This window comes from Lissotriton vulgaris, chromosome 1_1 (assembly GCF_964263255.1).
Source record: "Lissotriton vulgaris chromosome 1_1, aLisVul1.2, whole genome shotgun sequence".
NCBI lineage: Eukaryota > Metazoa > Chordata > Amphibia > Caudata > Salamandridae > Lissotriton > Lissotriton vulgaris.
The window spans coordinates 2,049,545,569-2,049,563,032 of NC_141685.1; the positions used below are offsets into that span (position 1 = coordinate 2,049,545,569).

The 17,464-nt window shown below is 40.0% G+C and overlaps 1 protein-coding gene across 3 annotated transcripts in view; it reads left to right on the plus strand.

Moving 5' to 3' along the window:
- GYS2 (glycogen synthase 2) overlaps positions 1–17,464 on the plus strand; it is a 610,704-nt gene that overhangs the window by 469,800 nt on the left and 123,440 nt on the right. For all 3 annotated transcript variants that reach the window (XM_086920470.1, XM_086920476.1, XM_086920482.1), the window contains one exon: positions 8,382–8,508. In XM_086920470.1, coding sequence (XP_086776596.1) covers positions 8,382–8,508 — 127 coding nt within the window. The remainder of the gene's footprint in view (positions 1–8,381; positions 8,509–17,464) is intronic.

Consider the following 17,464-nt stretch of genomic DNA (forward strand, 5'->3'; position numbering starts at 1 on the left):
TTCGCTGAGCCAACTAGGGTAGGGGTGCAATTTAATGCTGTTATCATATTGGACCATTCCTTCACTTCTGTGTGTTTCTTTGGTGGTGATATTAGTAGGAATTCAGTTTTTTGTGCATTTAGTTTGAGATGGTTGACCGATAGCCATTGTAATGTCAGTTTTAAGGTCTCATTCATTCTCATGATGTCTTCCCTGGATGAGATCTTGATATAAATCTGGGTATCATGCGCGTACATGTGGTAGGAGATATTAGATTTTCGAAGGTTTTCAGTGAGAGGTTCGATGTAAAAGTTGAACAGTGATGGTGATAATGTAGAGCCTTGAGGGACTCCAATTGCATTAGGGCATGCTGGTGAGAGTGTTTGATTGACCAGGAATCTTTGCGTTCTATTCTGCAGGAAGGATTCAAACCATTTTAGTACATTTCCAGTTATTCCCATCCTATCATGAAGATTGTTCAGTAATTTTTCATGATTTACCGTGTCGAATGCTGATGATAGGTCCAGGAGGATAAGTAGACATGTTTGATTACGGTCTAGTGCCTGTAGTGCATCATCGACAATATGTAGCATCGCTGTTTCTGTGCTATGTCCTGTCCTGAATCCTGATTGGCAGTCGTCCAGTAGTGCGAACTTCGCGATGTGTTGGCTCAGTTGATTTTGTACGCATTTCTCTATTAGTTTGGCCAGTATAGGGATGTTGGTCACTGGGCGAAAGTTATTTGGATCAGCTGGGTCCGCCGTTGGTTTTTTGATGATAGGGACGACTTGACCTGTTTTTAGGCAATCTGGAAGGATCCCTTGTGATAAAGAGGCGTTTATTATTTTCGTCCAAATGGGAATCACAATATGGTTTATGTCTCTGAGGCATTTAGCGGGTAGAGGATCACTGTAGTGGTTGTTAGGTTTGATGTCTGATAGTGTTTTGGCTATGGTGCTTTGATCCAGTAGTTTAAAGTTATCCCATTGCGCCTTGTTTTGCGTCCTATTGTGGGTGTTTTCTACGGTGCCATTGGGGTTTTGTCTGTCCATGTTGCCAATGTTGTCAGCCTCTTTCCAGAACTCTCTTTCCAATTTGTTGGCCTTGTCTGTGAAGAATGTAGCAAATTCTTCACAGCTTATTTGCGTTGTTGTGGTTTCTTGGCTGGTTTTAGCTCATTTATTGGATTGATGTTTCAGAATCTCGAATAATTTCTGAGGTCTACTTTTGGCGTTATCTAGCTCAGATCTGATAAATTCTTTTTTGGAGTGTAGTATTCTTTTGTTATATTTGCTTCTGATTCTTCCAAGTGATTTCAGTTCGGGCGATGTTGGGTGTTGTCTCCATCTTCTTTCCGCTAGTCTTAGTTTCCTCCTTTCTTCATTCAGAGTCTCACTGAACCATGGGTTTTTTATCTTCTCTGTGACTCTTTTCAGTTTTAGAGGCATTGTATTGTTGACTATATTAGATACTGTTTTAGTGTAGTGATCTGTAAGTTCCTCCACACTTTGCAAGTTGTTCGGTGGAATCAGTTTCTTCTCACAGCCTTCCACTAATAATGTTATATTCGGATCTCTAGTATCTCGCAGCCATTTCTTGTGTCTGATAGGTTGTATCGTCTTGTTCTTTTTCAAATTGTTTATCCGGAAAGTTATGGCATGGTGATCTGACCAGTCGCATGGCTCAATTGCTATAATTGAGGTATTGTTAGTTTTTGATATTATCCAATCCAGCGTGGCTCCTTTTTCATGTGTTGGCTCCGTGCATACTTGGTTAAGATTTAACTCCATTAGGAGGTCGTTCAGAGCTTTGACTTGTTTGTCTTGGTTGTCATTCCAGTGTAAGTTGAAGTCCCCCAGGACAATGTTAGTTTCAGAATTGGCGTCGGTGGTGATGATTTCCATTAAATTGTCTATGAAGGTTGTATAGTGCATGTAGATTGCATACCTGATTATCTGCTGATCTTATCTTGAGATTTAGATGTTTACAGACTTCGAGAGGTTCTGATGGCACGTGTTTGACTTCTATTTCCGATCGGTAAATGCAGGCCACCCCGCTCCCTGTCTTTTTTAGTCTATCGAGTCTCCCAATATTATACTGTGGGGGTACTAGTAGGTCCATACAAGGAGACAATGATTCCGATAGCCATGTTTCCGTCAGGATTGTCACATCAATTTCCTTGTTCAATATGAGATCAGCTATGTCTGATGCATGTTTTGCTGCCGACCGACAGTTAAGGAGTAGGCATTTTAAAGGTTTCCCTACTATCCTTGTGTTCATGTCATGTGATTCCGTCATTAGTTGTACTTGTTGTAGGTTGTTATGATTGGTTTTCCTTTCATTATGTTTAGATGTTCTGTTAGCATCGATCTGGACTGTTCTGATTTTTTCACCTTCCGCGGGGTCAGTAGACTCATATTCTCGAAGTAAAGATAGTGTTTCTTCTTCCGTAAGATGGTTGAGGTTCCTGTCAGGTCGATTTTGTCTGTTTGATAGTGGTAATGCCATCTTATTTCCTTCTTTTTGAGAGTTAAGAAGAACTTCTCGGATGTACTCGACTTTGTTGTGGGTGCTAACAGTGATTTCCAGCATCTTTTTCATTTCTTGTACCGTGGTTAGAATACTGACCATCTGAGTTTGAAGCTCTTTGATTATTGTTCGAGTTTGGAATGAGGTGTTAGGTGCGTTCGTCTTCCTCTTTCTATAAACTTGTTTTGCGTTCACACTTTTGATTTTTGGCCTCTTCATCGGACCTCTTCCCTTCTTGTCACTAGTTTGGTAGTCTGCTCCTTCTTTGTTCATGCCTTGGACAGCCGTTTTGTCTCCTATATCATCAATATTTTGGTAGTCTGCTCCATCTCTGTTCATGTCGTGGACAGCCGTGTTGTCTTTTATGCCTTCATTATTATGGTTGTCTCCTCCGCCTCTGTCCATGCCGTGTGCAGCTGTGTTTTCTTCTATATCACCCATAGTTTGGTAGTCTGCTCCGCCTCTGTTCATGTCGTGAACAGCCTTGTTGTTGTCCGTCTCATTAGTTTCCGTGTTCTCCATTGGTGTATTACTCCTCTGTGATGACATGTTAATGATGATAGATGTGGAATCTTTCCTCTGATATGCTTTCAGGGTGGCATTCGCAGCTCGTGTATCCAATTCAACTCTTCCTGTGTCCTTTCTGGTCTTGCGAGGTTGTGTTGGATCTTCCATCTGAGAGATTTTCAAAGCTGTGTTCGCACCTTTTGTGTCCAAGATGGTTTTTATTGTGATATTCTTTGTTTGGGATCCTCTTGTTTAGCTCATGTCACCTTGGTGTATTGGAGATAGTGGATCCCTCTGGTTTGTGTCAGGTAGACGGTCTGATTTGGAAGCTCTGTGATGATCTAAGGTGTTGTCTTGTGTGGTCAGGTGTGTTTGGGGTCTTGCTTTTATTACGCATCCTTTTAAGGTTGAGAACAGCTTGTCAAATTTGTTTAATTCGCTATCAGTTGCTTGTATGAGCACTATACCGTTCTTAAATATCGTTATGCATAGGCCCGCTTTACAACTATGTGAGGGTTGGCTCATAAGGTTTGTGCCATGTGGGACGTTCTTTATACTTTTTATGTTAAGCATTTCTGTGATGGTATTGCGCCAAATCGCCGTTCTTCTAGTGAAGAATATCAAATCATTCACTATAGTACCTTTATCATTGCTATAGGTTGGGTCCAGGATTAGCGTGTCCGTTTTTTTTCTTAAAAGATTATGTTTGAACTTTTTGGCTGCGTTCTTAGACAGATTGGCTGGGTATTTAATGGTATGGGCGTTCGTGCCTTCCTGCTCCAAGTAATGGTCCATCATATTTTCTTGGCAAAGGAGAATCTTTGATTGAGTATATATTTAACTCAGTTTATCAATATAATTTTGTCTAATTACTAGCCTGTGTTGTCCTTATATTAACATTCAGTCTTCCAAAATCTGTATTTATTTATTTATTTATGTATGTTACATTAATGGTTTCTGCTTCTCTTTTATAGATTGCGGGCTGTATGCCCTTCTCTCCTTGTCAGTTCAAATTGAGACATCCTTTTCAAGATGTCTGCCACATTAGCAGTCTTTTTTTAGTGTTGATGAGTCCTTTCTCTCTTTCTAGTGTCGTACTAGTCCTCTTTTCCTGATCTTGTTATTGTTATTGTTATCTGGGTTTTATATCGCGCCAAATCACCGTCAGGTCTCAAGGCGCTTCTGACAGATACAGCAACAAGAAGTAGGATGAACAAGAATCTGTGAGCTCCCTTGTCCTTTTCTATTTTTCCATTGTCCTTTTTTTTTTCTTCATTGCATTTCCGTTTTTACTTTTTACTTTCTGCCATTATCAAGTGTGATTTCTTCAGTTGTAGATTTACCTCAAGCTGGGTCTCGTTTTTCTTTGCTAAAGGCCCTATATCGTCGCCATTTTGAAGTCAGGTCGGCCGATAATATTCTTCCTTTCCCTTCAAGGTGGCTCTCATTTTCCTTTCTAATTGTCCTTTATGGCCGCCATTTTGAGGTCAGGCAGGCCGATATTTCATTCCTCTATTCCCCGGTGATATTCTTTCCCAAACTCTGTCACCCGCTATACATCCATTCGGCACCATGTGGCACCGGCTGCACAGAGTCTGTCCTAAAGAGGCTGTTCTCCGCTCTGTAAGCGGATCGGTCTCTCACCTCCTCCTTCCCCATCGCCCTCCTCCACCATGTGTCCCGGTTTCTTGTCCTCACCGTGGGTCGATGTCTCAGCTCCTCTGCTCCTCCTCTCCGCTCCTCCGTACCCTGCTGTCTCTCTGGCGTGCTCCAGTTCTTCAACGCGCCTCTGTCTTTTCACACTGCATTCCCGCTCTCCCGGACATCTTAGCACGGCTCCTGGATACCGCCGTCTCCCTCCGGTGTGCCCGCGGTGGTATTCTTAGACGTTCCGACAAGAGAAGCACCACTCCTTCTTCTTACTACATCCCCGGCGCTCCTTGACATCCCGATGATTGTCTCCGATGATTCTGCTTTTTGGATGTCTCCGCCCGACTGTGTTTTCGGTATGTGCTGTTTCCTTTTCCCTTGTCCTTTTCTTTTCGCCTGAAGCTTCTTGATGTTGTTGGTCGCTGTGGACGCTGTTGCTGGTGGGTGGCAGGGTTAAAAACAGGGATTTTCACCAAATAGGTTATCCATAACCCTGGAGCTCCCGAGTGGGGCTCCTACCTGGCGGCCATTTTACCAGATGGTCCAACAGGGGCAGGCACCCAAGAACTTTTCACCACAGTCACCTACTATTCACCCTAATCTGATTCAAATATAATTATTGTAATTATTTTGTTCATTCTATACATTTTCCAAATAGTAGCCCTAACACTTGGTACTACTACTCCATAATCCTACTGCTATGCCGTTCTTTGAATAAACTTCAGTTTATTAATTATCAATAGAAAGCGGGTATAATATATCTTAAGCTCCTTTTATATTTAAAATGTAATTAAGTTGTAAAGTTACCTTTTTTTAAAATTATTTTTAGTCACACCTTTAATTTTGTGGAGACTCACCCCAACCCCACATCAATTTGCTTTGTAATTTAATTTAAATATATTTAAACGTGTTGCCATTTTTAAGTGTACTTAATTCTTTTTTACATGTACTTCCCTAAATGTATGTTTAATGCTTACCTGATGTATTCCAGAATGTATTTGTATGTAATGAAAAGGTCAAGTTGGTGTAGTGACTATGATGCAGTAGTCAGATAATTTAGAGCAAGAGTGTAGTGGGGTGTACCTCTCTGGATTGTGCAGTTTGGCTGCTAATTCCATTTTGTGATACGTCCTGCTCATCCTGGAGCAAGAAAGGGAAATGGTGAATGGGGAGACGGGAGGTGTTTGGCCTTTCTCCCATCTACCGTTTTCAGCTCTTAATGTGACATCAATCTCCAGGCAATGGGAAAGCAGCTTACACCCTCTCATGGAACATTGGCATTGTGCCACAGGGGCACCTTGGACAACTTTACACTATGCATTGAGTAGCTGTACGGAAATAGGGAGATGTCGCTTGCTACCTGTAGGCTGGAACTTCCTTATTTTTGCAAACGATTAATGCATAGTTTAAAGTTCCAAAGCCCGTGTTCTCAAATGATTGCTCACAATCTCTGTGCCTAGTTATGAGCACAATCGACTGGGAAATTGCTGGTAGACGAATTGTAGGACAAGATATGTTTGGATAAAAAGATAGACCCCGACACAGGTATTCGAGTTCAGTTAAAAGCCCACTGAGTTAAGTGTGGAGCAAAAATATGAAGAGATACTAGTGAACATAGTTGCCAAGATACAGTAATTTGACTTATGATGCTCACATTCACACCATGACAGCCTTTTAGCCCCACAGAAACACTCTAACAAAGATATCCGCTGGGCCATGTTGGAAGCAAAAGACACACAATTGATGGACGGAATGCAGAACAAATCAAAACATTGACCCCCAGTCAAGAACTCTGGGTTAAATCCATCATTCTTTTGCTCACCATGCCACCCCAGGTTAGACCTGGCCATATGCAAATTAGTCCTGCTCGGACTGCCAAGCCAGGTCTTCCCTGAACCAGAAACAAGCATCCTAGGAACGGTTTCAGGGTTTCACCCCTCTTCAGCCAGGATAGCTTGATTCCAGTGGCAGAGTGAGCCCAGGATCCACGTACGGGCATACCTGGTGTACTTAGGTTGAGGAAGCAAAAGAAACAAAATTGATGGACTGAATGCAAAACAAATTAAAACATTCACCCCCCAGTCAAGAGATCTGGGTTATATCCATCATTCCCTTGCTCACCATGCCACCCCAGTTTAGACCTGGCCATATACAAATCAGTCTTGACCCTGTGCCTCATGGCAACAGTCCAGCTGGAACTGTTAAGCCAGGTCCACCCTGGACCGGAAACAAGCATCCTAGGACCAGTTTTGGGGTTTCACCCCTCTTCAGCCAGGATAGCTTGATTCCAGTAGCAGAGTGAACCCAGGACCCACGTCTGGGCATACCTGGCGCACTTAGGGCGAGAAGGCAAAAGACACACAATTGATGGACGGAATGCAGAACAAATCAAAACATTCACCCCCAGTCAAGAGATCTGGGTTAAATCCATCATTCTTTTGCTCACCATGCCACTCCAGTTTAGACCTAGCTATATGCAAATCAGTCTTGACCCTGTGCCTCAAGGGAACAGTCCATCCCAACTGCCTAGCCAGGTCCTCCCTGGACCGGAAACAAGCATCCTAGGACTGGGGTCGCGTAGTGGGCAAAAGAACGATTAATTTAACCCAGATCTTTTGACTGGGGGAGAATGTTTGCATTGTCAGCAGTCCCTCCCTCCTTTGTTTACTGGGCCGTGTAGGAAAGCATTTTAAGAAGAATTGTATCTTCGCTGCCATCTTGCCCCTTAACTAAGTCTTCATGCATAAACATAGTTGTTGAGAAATGTGAAGGTAGAGTTCAGAGTAATGATTCACTATTCCACGTCTGTCACTCAATAGACCGCTTTTGAGTCAAACCTCCACATAAACAAACTTGTTCCAGAGTGGTATAAAATATTAGAGGAGACAAAATATACTCATTTTGGATATCTGTCAACCATTCCGAATGGGTTCTTGATAATTTGATATGAAAAGTAAATTCTGACACAGAAATATCGTGGAGATATTGCATTTTTTATAATGAAGTTTTCTGATTTCAGTCTTCTTGACTCATGATTTTGGGTGTATGAAAAATTCAAAAACTTGGTTGATTCTATTTTTGCGAATGACCACATTTCATGTGGTTTTATTGCAGTCAGCCTGATTTTCCATTTCTTCTATTTCCTGTACTTGGCCACTCTTAGGCAAATTCAATTCTCTTTTTATGGGGTGATTTAGTGATATCTTTACTGTATTTGCACAGTCACATTTAGCAATCGTGACGGTTACACCCTTAGTAGTGGTACAAGGGCCTTTTACACTCTTCGAAATTTTAATTTGGTTCATGCTCACAAAGAGCGATATTTTTAGCAGAATTGGGTTTATACGTGATTTTTTCTTTTGGAACTGGGGCTCTAGGTTTCTTCTGCTTTTTAATATTATCGAAAATATATGTACATTACTTAATTTGATGTCTTGACGATGTCCTGACCTGTACTTGTACAACTTCTAATTTTACATGCAATAAATTAATAAATACCTCACAAATAAACAAAACTATTCCAGTTTCATATTGGTGAAAGTTGACATTTGGTTTTAATATCGTTTGATTCGACGTTTCTTGGCATTCTTGTTAGCAATACACCACTGGGCGTGTTTTATCAATAATAATAAACATACCATTCAAATATTCTTTTAAAAAAATACTTTCTGCCAACAAAGAAATTGTTTGATCTAATGCGAATGTGTGTTTTGCAGGTGATCCTTCATCCAGAGTTCCTATCGTCCACTAGTCCCTTATTGCCGATGGATTACGAAGAGTTTGTCCGAGGCTGCCATCTGGGCGTCTTCCCATCATACTATGAGCCCTGGGGTTACACACCAGGTAAGTCATATTTGTTGGCCTGCACTGTTCTGGCTGGAAACTTTGTCGATTGACATCCAAGGCCGGCTTTAGCGCTGGCGGTGCCCAGAGTGACACTTTTTGTTGCCCGCCCACAAAACACCCTCCTTCTCCAAAAATCCCCTCACTATCAGCACCCCTCAACTCTCCATAGCCCCTCTTTCACATGCATTTCACTTATTTTAGAGTTACTCATACCACTATAGGGTCTCAGAGCACCTTACATTACACTTACATAATGGCTAGACAATGAATCATACGTGTGTAAATCTGTCCGTAGGAAATGTTGCATAAGACGACAAGGTGTCAGACTCACATGTCACCAATACTAGTAGCCAGAATATTTTAAGAATGTTTGGTCTAGAGAAGCACAATGTCAAGATTTAAAACGTACCGCAGGGATTTAATTACTGATCAAAATGTACCCAAATAACCCCTGTTTAGCAACATTAGGATAATGAAAGATTGGAGAAAAACAACGTTCTTATACCAGGGCAGCGTACATGCAGTTCGTAGATGACAGTTCATCGCTCAATGTGCTATATTAGAGTTATAACTTAATAACTGCAAGTGACAAAAGGATCTTTGTGACAAAGCAGTAACCTACTGAGCTAGACACATAGTACATTGATTTGGGTTGGTACACGTTGCTGCTTTATTATCAGTAGGGAAACTGCCACTTGACAAACCCGTATCACTCTCCAGCAGGAACATCAGTCACCATTTATCTTGACATTTTCATTGTTGCCTCGAAAATAGTCGGAAGTCCAAGAATCTCTGCAGCAGGTGTGTTTTCATAAACCTGTGTTATTTCTAAACACAGCTCCCTGAGAATTCAGCGCCAGCAAGGCCGGACTGGCCGTAGCGGGCACTAGGAGTTTCCCCGGTGAGTCGGCAGGGTGGGGGCTGGTTTTGAGCCTCTGGGGGGCTGTTTTTGTTCCTGGGTCGGCAATATCGGACCCCTGTATCAAAATCAGCTGATACCAGCCCTAGCAAGCAGCTCAGCTGCAAACCCCGCTCCACAGAGTGGCCGGCCAAGCAGTTTGCCAGGGCCCGTTTCGGTTTCCATTCCAGCCCTGAGTGGCAGGTGCTGCTGCACCGGTCGCACCGCGGTAGAACCGGCCCTGCAGTCAAGTCTGTGGTGATTGCTTCAGGGAAGCTTAAGAGAAGTAATTAATATATTGTATTTGTGACTTTTATTGGACAAAAACTGGACCCTTTGGAACCACAACTGCATTTTAATCTTCCTTCCTCAGTGGTGTAATTATTGCAAGATAGCTTACCAGGTTAATGCACCAGCCTTTCATTCCTTATGTTGATTTAGTTAATATTATGCTATGAAATTTATCAAAGTGACAATACAGATACAATCTTAGAAAAAACACCAAATAAAGAACATCAAAATATAAAATGTAAACATAAAACTCTACTACAACATATACCTATCCTTCAGAACTCAAAACACACATCCAAAACATGTTTTATAGAAATCAATGGATACGACAAAAGATGGGCTGGGAAAAAGGAAACAGAATCAAAAGAACAGATTTCAGACACGGAAGAATCTAACCAAGCTAGCTAGAATGTATGAGGTGTAGCTACTATGAGTTAATTTTTATTTTGCACAAAGGACTTTCTTGATGTATGGTTAAACATGATGGTTTTAACTATGATCAATATATAGTATAAAGATGCGAAGGGATTCCATCAAAGGCATGTCACACTTTCTTAACGATTATCTTGCACAAATTAAATTGTTGTATAACCATCAACAGTGTCTGTAGCATACTCTAGGTGCAATGGTACTAAACAAGGGTAACTAGGCTTATGATATGTAAAACATGTAGATTGGTGCCCTTATAATTAGCTTTGGCATACGATTGAATGCATTAAATATGATGGTTTTAACTACGATTAATATTTAGTATCAGGATGACAGAGGATTCCATCAAGGGCACTTGCACTTTATTGACTAGTTTGCACAAATACAATTGAGGTTTAACTAACAACATTGTTAGTACGATACCCTTGGCACAATGAGACTAAGTAAGTGCAATAGGATCTATGAAATGTAATAACTGTAGATTGGTCCTTGTCAATAGCTCTTACCTTAAAGCTTTGATTGTATTCTAAGGTTTTTAACTGTTTGAAGATGGTTTTAAAATGCTATCTATTGATGATGTCTCATAAGGTGATTCATTGTGTCATATTGTAAGTTTTAATAACTTAAAAATAAAGCATTCATTCGTTCATTCATGAAGAATCTAAACGAGAAGAAAAGCCACAATCAGTTATGAAAATTATGCTGCCAATGAAAGCTATCATCAAATACTGGCTGGATAAATGGTAGCATATTCACAAGTGGTAACTTGTACTACTGCACTCACACCTTTCATGTCTACTGTTTAACAGTTTTTTCCCTCCGCCACACCTTTTAAACTGTACTAGATGCGTTTCCAAATGTATGACTGTGATACTCAAATACATATCAGTTAAAAAACAAGCCACTGACTGTAAGAAAGATGTATTCCTCTAAAGATTCCACTCACTTGTCATACAATTCTTTCATCCATTAGCACATATTCCACATTCCACCATCCTCAGTATTCTAGTATTCTATAATAAAGTATTTTTGATATAAAATTGACATCAAAACAGGCTTTACTGGTAAATGTATCTGCATTTCCCATATTAACACTGGGGGGTTTAATTCGCAGCCTCCCTTTAGAAGGGTTCCATTCTTTTGTGTTCAATAAGTTTATTAAGTTTAAAAAGTATAAGAAGTATATAAATACAATACATAGTGATACATAGTGATACATTCGAAATCTATAGACATAGTACTTATGATTGAGTCAAATAGAAAGAATTCCCGCAACCAATATAAAGGTAAAAATATAAGAAATTCATAAGGGGAAAATCAATGACCAAAATATCCGTAAACAGTATCACTATTATGAATGAGAGAAGTAGAAAGAGAGAAAAGAAAGGAAAGGAAAAGAAGACAGAGGAAGAAAAAGTAGAAAGGAGGTAGCAAGAATAAGGGAAAAAGAGAAAAGGAAGGGAAGGGAAGGATCCACTGCAGTACTACAAACACACATTACACAAATAACAAACAGCAATCAAGTAGAGGACACAAAAGGATACTGGGCAACCAAACCCTTCGAAAACGAAATCCATATAAGCGTCCAGAGCTTTCCAAACATTACTAGAAATCGTAGGGGTAAGATGAGCCACATCGACTGAAATGTGTGCTCTGCGTAAAAAAGAAACCCATGCCCACCATGTATGATAGGATACAAACTTCCATTCCTTAAGGATTACCTTAACGGCAACTGTCAGTAAAAGATTAAGCAATTGCAAGTCTAAGGTATCCAAAGGCAAGGGCACTCGGGAAGCTAAAGGGCCCAAGAGGACCATGGGGAAGGAAAGCTGAAAATCAGAATTAAAAATTAATATGAGATGTTTATTTATGAGATCCCAGAAGGGTTGTAAAAGAGAGCAGGTAAAAAACATATGCAAATAATCGCCAGTAGCCAGACCACAGCTCCAACAGAGATCATCGTCCTTCAAGTGTAACAAATGCAAATGCACAGGAGTCCAATGGAGAATGTTGATAGAGAAAAATTTAGATTGGTTTAAAGAAGGGGCGATCTTATCACGGAGAGAAAATTTGCCAATCAGCTGCCAGGTGTCTGGCGAAATATGGCCGGTAATATCCTTATCAAAATGATGTAACCACTTTTGTTGGGTAACAGTATGTAAGGCAGAGGAAGTGGAAGACAAAAATTTATAGATCTTTGAAGCCACATGACCAGATCGAAGCCACAAGGAAAATAACATAACAGTAGGAGAATTGGGCTCCAGGCGTACTTTAGCAAGAGCTAGTTTGATATTTAGAAAAGTATAGAAGTCCAAATTGGAGAGCGAGAACTGATGAGCTAAAGAGGAAAAGGGCAAGGGATCATTATTGGAGTCATATAAATGACGAACTAAAGTTACTCCTTTAGAGGACCAATAAGGGATCAACGCAGGATCAATAACAAATTTTAATCTAGGGTTACGCCATAAAGAAGACCACCTCGATTTATGGATCGGAGTAGCCACCTTCTTATCCACAGACCTAATCGCTGCAATAGTATGTAAAATAATGGAGCGGGAAAAAGGAATAGATAAAGTGGATGTGGTTAAAAAGGAGGAAAGTGGTAAGGGAAATGAGAGATGTTGCTCAATAAACACCCAGGAAGGCGTGTGTACAGGAGACGAGGAAAACCACAAAGCACCTTGGGAAGCCAAAAAAGTAGTATGGTATCTTTCCCAATCAGGAAAATTACAACCACCCATCTCATAAGGTTTCCTCAAATATTTATACGCAATTCTAGCCATCTTATCACTCCAAAGAAACTTAGTAGTAATGGAGTCAATCTCACGAAAAAAAGAAGAGGACAATTTCACCGGAAGCATAGAGGAAACAAAGTTAATAATAGGAGTAACCATCATTTTAAGAGTTTGAATACGACCCCACCAATAATTTTTTTTGGGTTGAAAAAGCACAAACCACAATTTTTTTTGGTTGAAAAAGCACAAACGTGAGATGATATGAAGAATAACATGCCCATCACTATGGGAGTACTAGTATAGTAAACACACAGGAATGGGATAATCACTATTCACTCACAGTAATGGCAGATGACACTGTTCACGAACAAGAATAAATGCGGGACTGATGCAGATTACTGTCGCAGATTTTCAGAGCATTGATTATTGTTGTCAACTGCAACACAACTCCAGTATGGCACGTGATAATTGGAATACAGTGATGTAGGATGAAATAGTGCATTGTTACTATTGATGATCTACTTACATAATTGGGAATGGAAAGTAACCGGTCTGAAGAGGTGGTAACTATTGTTTGTTTGTTTGTTGGAGTTGAGAAGAGGTAGGACACATTCCAGTAGATTGTGGTAATCATCATTGTATAAATTAGTAGCATGTGATCTTTATGGCCTATATGTATACTATTCCAAAATGGCACAAGTGCACTGTGAAAACGGTGATAGGTTTCGAAAAGGTCCATATTTTATGTTTACGATCCATCGACATATATTTGAATGGATAATGGGAGGTTTTACAAGGTCGACACTGGCGCTTTTAGACCGCTGGAGTTGAGATGCGGAAGGATATATTTTGAGGCATGAAGTCGATTTTCCGATAACGCAAGTTAAACAGCAGCAGCATGCTAGGATTCATGGTAATAGACAACTCTGGCTGATCTGCTTTTTATTTTGCAGTATAGATCAGGATGCGTTTCTGCGGCCATCAAATATATTCAGATAATTAGAGTACTTTCCACAATTCAAGTAAGATGATTAAGGGTTTACCTTGACATGTTAACAGCTTAAAAAATCGGGTGCACCTAAGGCTAGTGTTATGTTTATATGGTTACATATTTCTGGCAGGATAATCACATAGAGAACAGTAAAGCAGCATTAATTTTGGATTTTTGAGTAAACATGTTGAAGTACAGCACATATTGTGTTTAGTAGGGGATTCCATTATCATTATTTCTTTAGTTTTGTAATCACTGAGAAAAAGTGGTGAGGTATTTTTTCTGTACGCAGTTTTGTTGTGTGTTCAATCATTATGTCATGAATTGCACTGTAGCGGTTATTAAATATTGTATATGGCAGTTCACCTTTGTAGTGTTTGCACACAATTGTTTTACTGTTGACCACAGGTATAATATTATGAGGAGAGTAACGCTACACACTGGTTTGGTTCCTAATCCTTTTATGTGGCACTTCAGCATGATTTTCATGGTTATTTCACTTGTTACTTTACTGACCATCAGCTCCACACTTTTTTAATTTCTGAAAGCTCACAGAGACTTGAGTCCTTTACAAAAGAGTGATCATTATTACTTAAAGAACATACATTTGTTTTGCAATTTACGTTATGCAATGTTTAATGCCAACCCCTGTACTTATTATTTTTTCTAACAGACAGACGAGTCCCTGAAGAAGGGACTAGTTCCCCAAATGCATTGGGCATAATGATCAGTTATTGTTTCATGATCTAATGTTGTACTCTTGCAGAAGAAAGTAGAATACATGGAATCGGTTCACACAGTTGGACTTACATCAGTGAATGTTAATATTGTTATTGTTTGTGAAAAGTAAATAAATAATGGTAAAAAGATCTGAAAAGGTTTGTATTAATGTAACAAAATATTGAAAAATGTATTTTACGGATTTTGATGATAGTGCACACTGTCTTCAAGTCCAGTTACTCGACTTTCCAAATTCATGTAAATTACAAATGACAGGCAACATATGCTTCAGTGTAGCACATAGTGAAAATTGTTTACAGAAAGTGTCTCAATACACTTATTATAGGGAGTGCACTACTAATTTCTCTAAGTAGCTACGCACTCCAATGGGGAATTAGGAACATGGCTTACGCCTATTGGAGGTCTCAAGGTAACTAAGGATTTGTTAGCTGTTTTACAGACCTCACAGCTACGAATATATCTCTCTATTTCCATGTCCATTTCAGGACCCCAGAATTATGTTTTAATGGCCTGTTTAGTCCAGACAAGGCCAAAATGTGCCTCATTACATATATTCACCACTGATTTCCTCAAATGCTGTGGTGGAATTACTCTCTCTTCCGTATGTCCTCTCCGTGCACACTAAGTTCATATCTTACCTCTCAAAAAGGTTTGATCAAGTTTCTTATTTCTACCTTGCTTGGACACCCCTTTTCAAGATGTTCTCTAACCTTGGCCAACACCTCATTTTTTGTATACGCTGCCTTCCATATGTATCTTTTGATACAAGTGTCTCCCTGGTCATGAACATATGCAATTTGGTCTGAATTCCACAATTCAACTTACCACATTTCCAGTTGTTTAGGTATTCTCGATAAGAAGTCAGCATTTACATTTTCCTTTCCAGGAACGAATTCTGCTTTATAATTGTAGTCCTGTAGTCTGACAGACAATCTCACCAGCTTAGTAGATGTATTCATGATGCTTTCAGATGTAAGCACTTTCACTAACGTTTTGTGATCGCACCTCAATGTGAAACATTTTCCCCACATAAATGCTCTAAAATGAGCTGTTACCCAAACACAAGCCAGTGTCCGGTTTTCTGTTATGGAATATTTTCCTTTCATAGGCGATCGTGATCTGGAGGCATAGGCGACCACATTCGCCTTCCTATCCCTCTCCATCTGGGTTAAAACATCCCCAAACCCTTGCTGCTTGCATCAGTGGTAATTGCACTGTGTGTATATGGGTCAAAACTTTTCAACGAAGCCACAAGAGCAATGCACTCTTGCACACTGCACAAATCCAACTCATAGTCAGGTGACTACCTAAAACTGCTCTTATGTTTTTAGCAATTGTCTTATGTTGTATGTTCTTGCTGCGGAATTTGGAATATGCTATGAGCCAAATTCTGCCAAACCTATAAATGGCCTGACCTCATCCGTGCTACTAGGAGCTGGTGATCCAGCTTAGGGTTAATGCCAATACCATTAATTACATGCCCCAGATAGGAAATACTGCACTCTGCAAACGTACACTTCAAAGATTTGATGGTTAAACCCTTTGAGCCCAAAAACTCTCAACGCTGCCTCCAAAATGTTATCATGCTGTAACCTGTTTTTCCCATACACAAGTATGTCATGTTGAAAACATTTGTACCCTTGATCTTTCCAAATAGTTGGTGTATTAACCATTGAAAAGCATAGGTTTCCGATGCCAATCCTAATAGCATCCTCCAGAATTGATAACATCCTTGTGGCATGATACAAGCAGTATAGTCTTTACTATCACTAGACAGTGGTATCTGGTGTTACGCTGCAGATAAATCAATTTTCGAAAACCACTTGGCCCCTTTTGACAACAACAGCATTTTGTTTATCTTTGGCAGAGGAAATTGGTTAACTACAATATTGTTGTTCACATGGCGTAAATCAATGCATAACCTCAGTTTCCCATTACTCCTACATGCCACCACCAATGCGAAATCCATGCAGATGCCTCTATAGATTCTATTATTCAGGCAACCACCAGTTTGTCCAGTTCTTTCACTACATCTTCTCTTAATAATATGGAAACATTTCTAACTTCATGTTTTTTCATTACAGCCCCTTCCTTGAGTCTGATTTTATGCTCGAATCCACAGTTTGCCTTTTTTCTTGCAAATACAGAGGGACATTTTAAAAACATTATATCCCCTACTTTTACACCTTCATCCATAACTAACTTCTGTTCTCTACCATTTGGATTAAGGATATTGTGTAACTCCTTCTGATCCTTCCAATCAAGCACAGATCGGCCCTTCTTAGAAACATACAGTTTCCCATATACACCATGAGTTTTTTAATTCAAATTTGAACCAACTGCACCCTATCATCTCAATTTTTTTCCCTCCATAACCGCCTTCTTTGATATCAGGAGGAAAGAGTTTCAAACCCACTTTATCCACAAAAGGCTTCCTCCCCACATCTTCATTTATAATAGTGTACGGTTAGCCGGAATCCGCATAGATTTTGATACTGACTTCCCCAATCTTCATCCAACACTCAGGCTTATTTTGCACAACCTAATATCCATCTGTAACATTCAAAACCAGTTTTGTCTTGAACTCAGAATACCATTCCAACCTGCCTTCATCATTACTACTAGTGTCACCGTCGGATTCTATATACTCCCTTACACATTTAACCGACTTTGTTTGCCTCCTTGTAACAAGAGGTAATCCAGACAAAGCAGGTAGGATTTGTTGTCAAGTAACATTTATTGATAATCCGATCTTCAGCCACAGCACAGAGCAGTACGTTCCCTTGAACCAGGATCGTCCAACTGACACAGCAGAAGGAATCCTCGGGAACGTACACTCTAGACAGAATACAAAGCCGGCATTCCTAA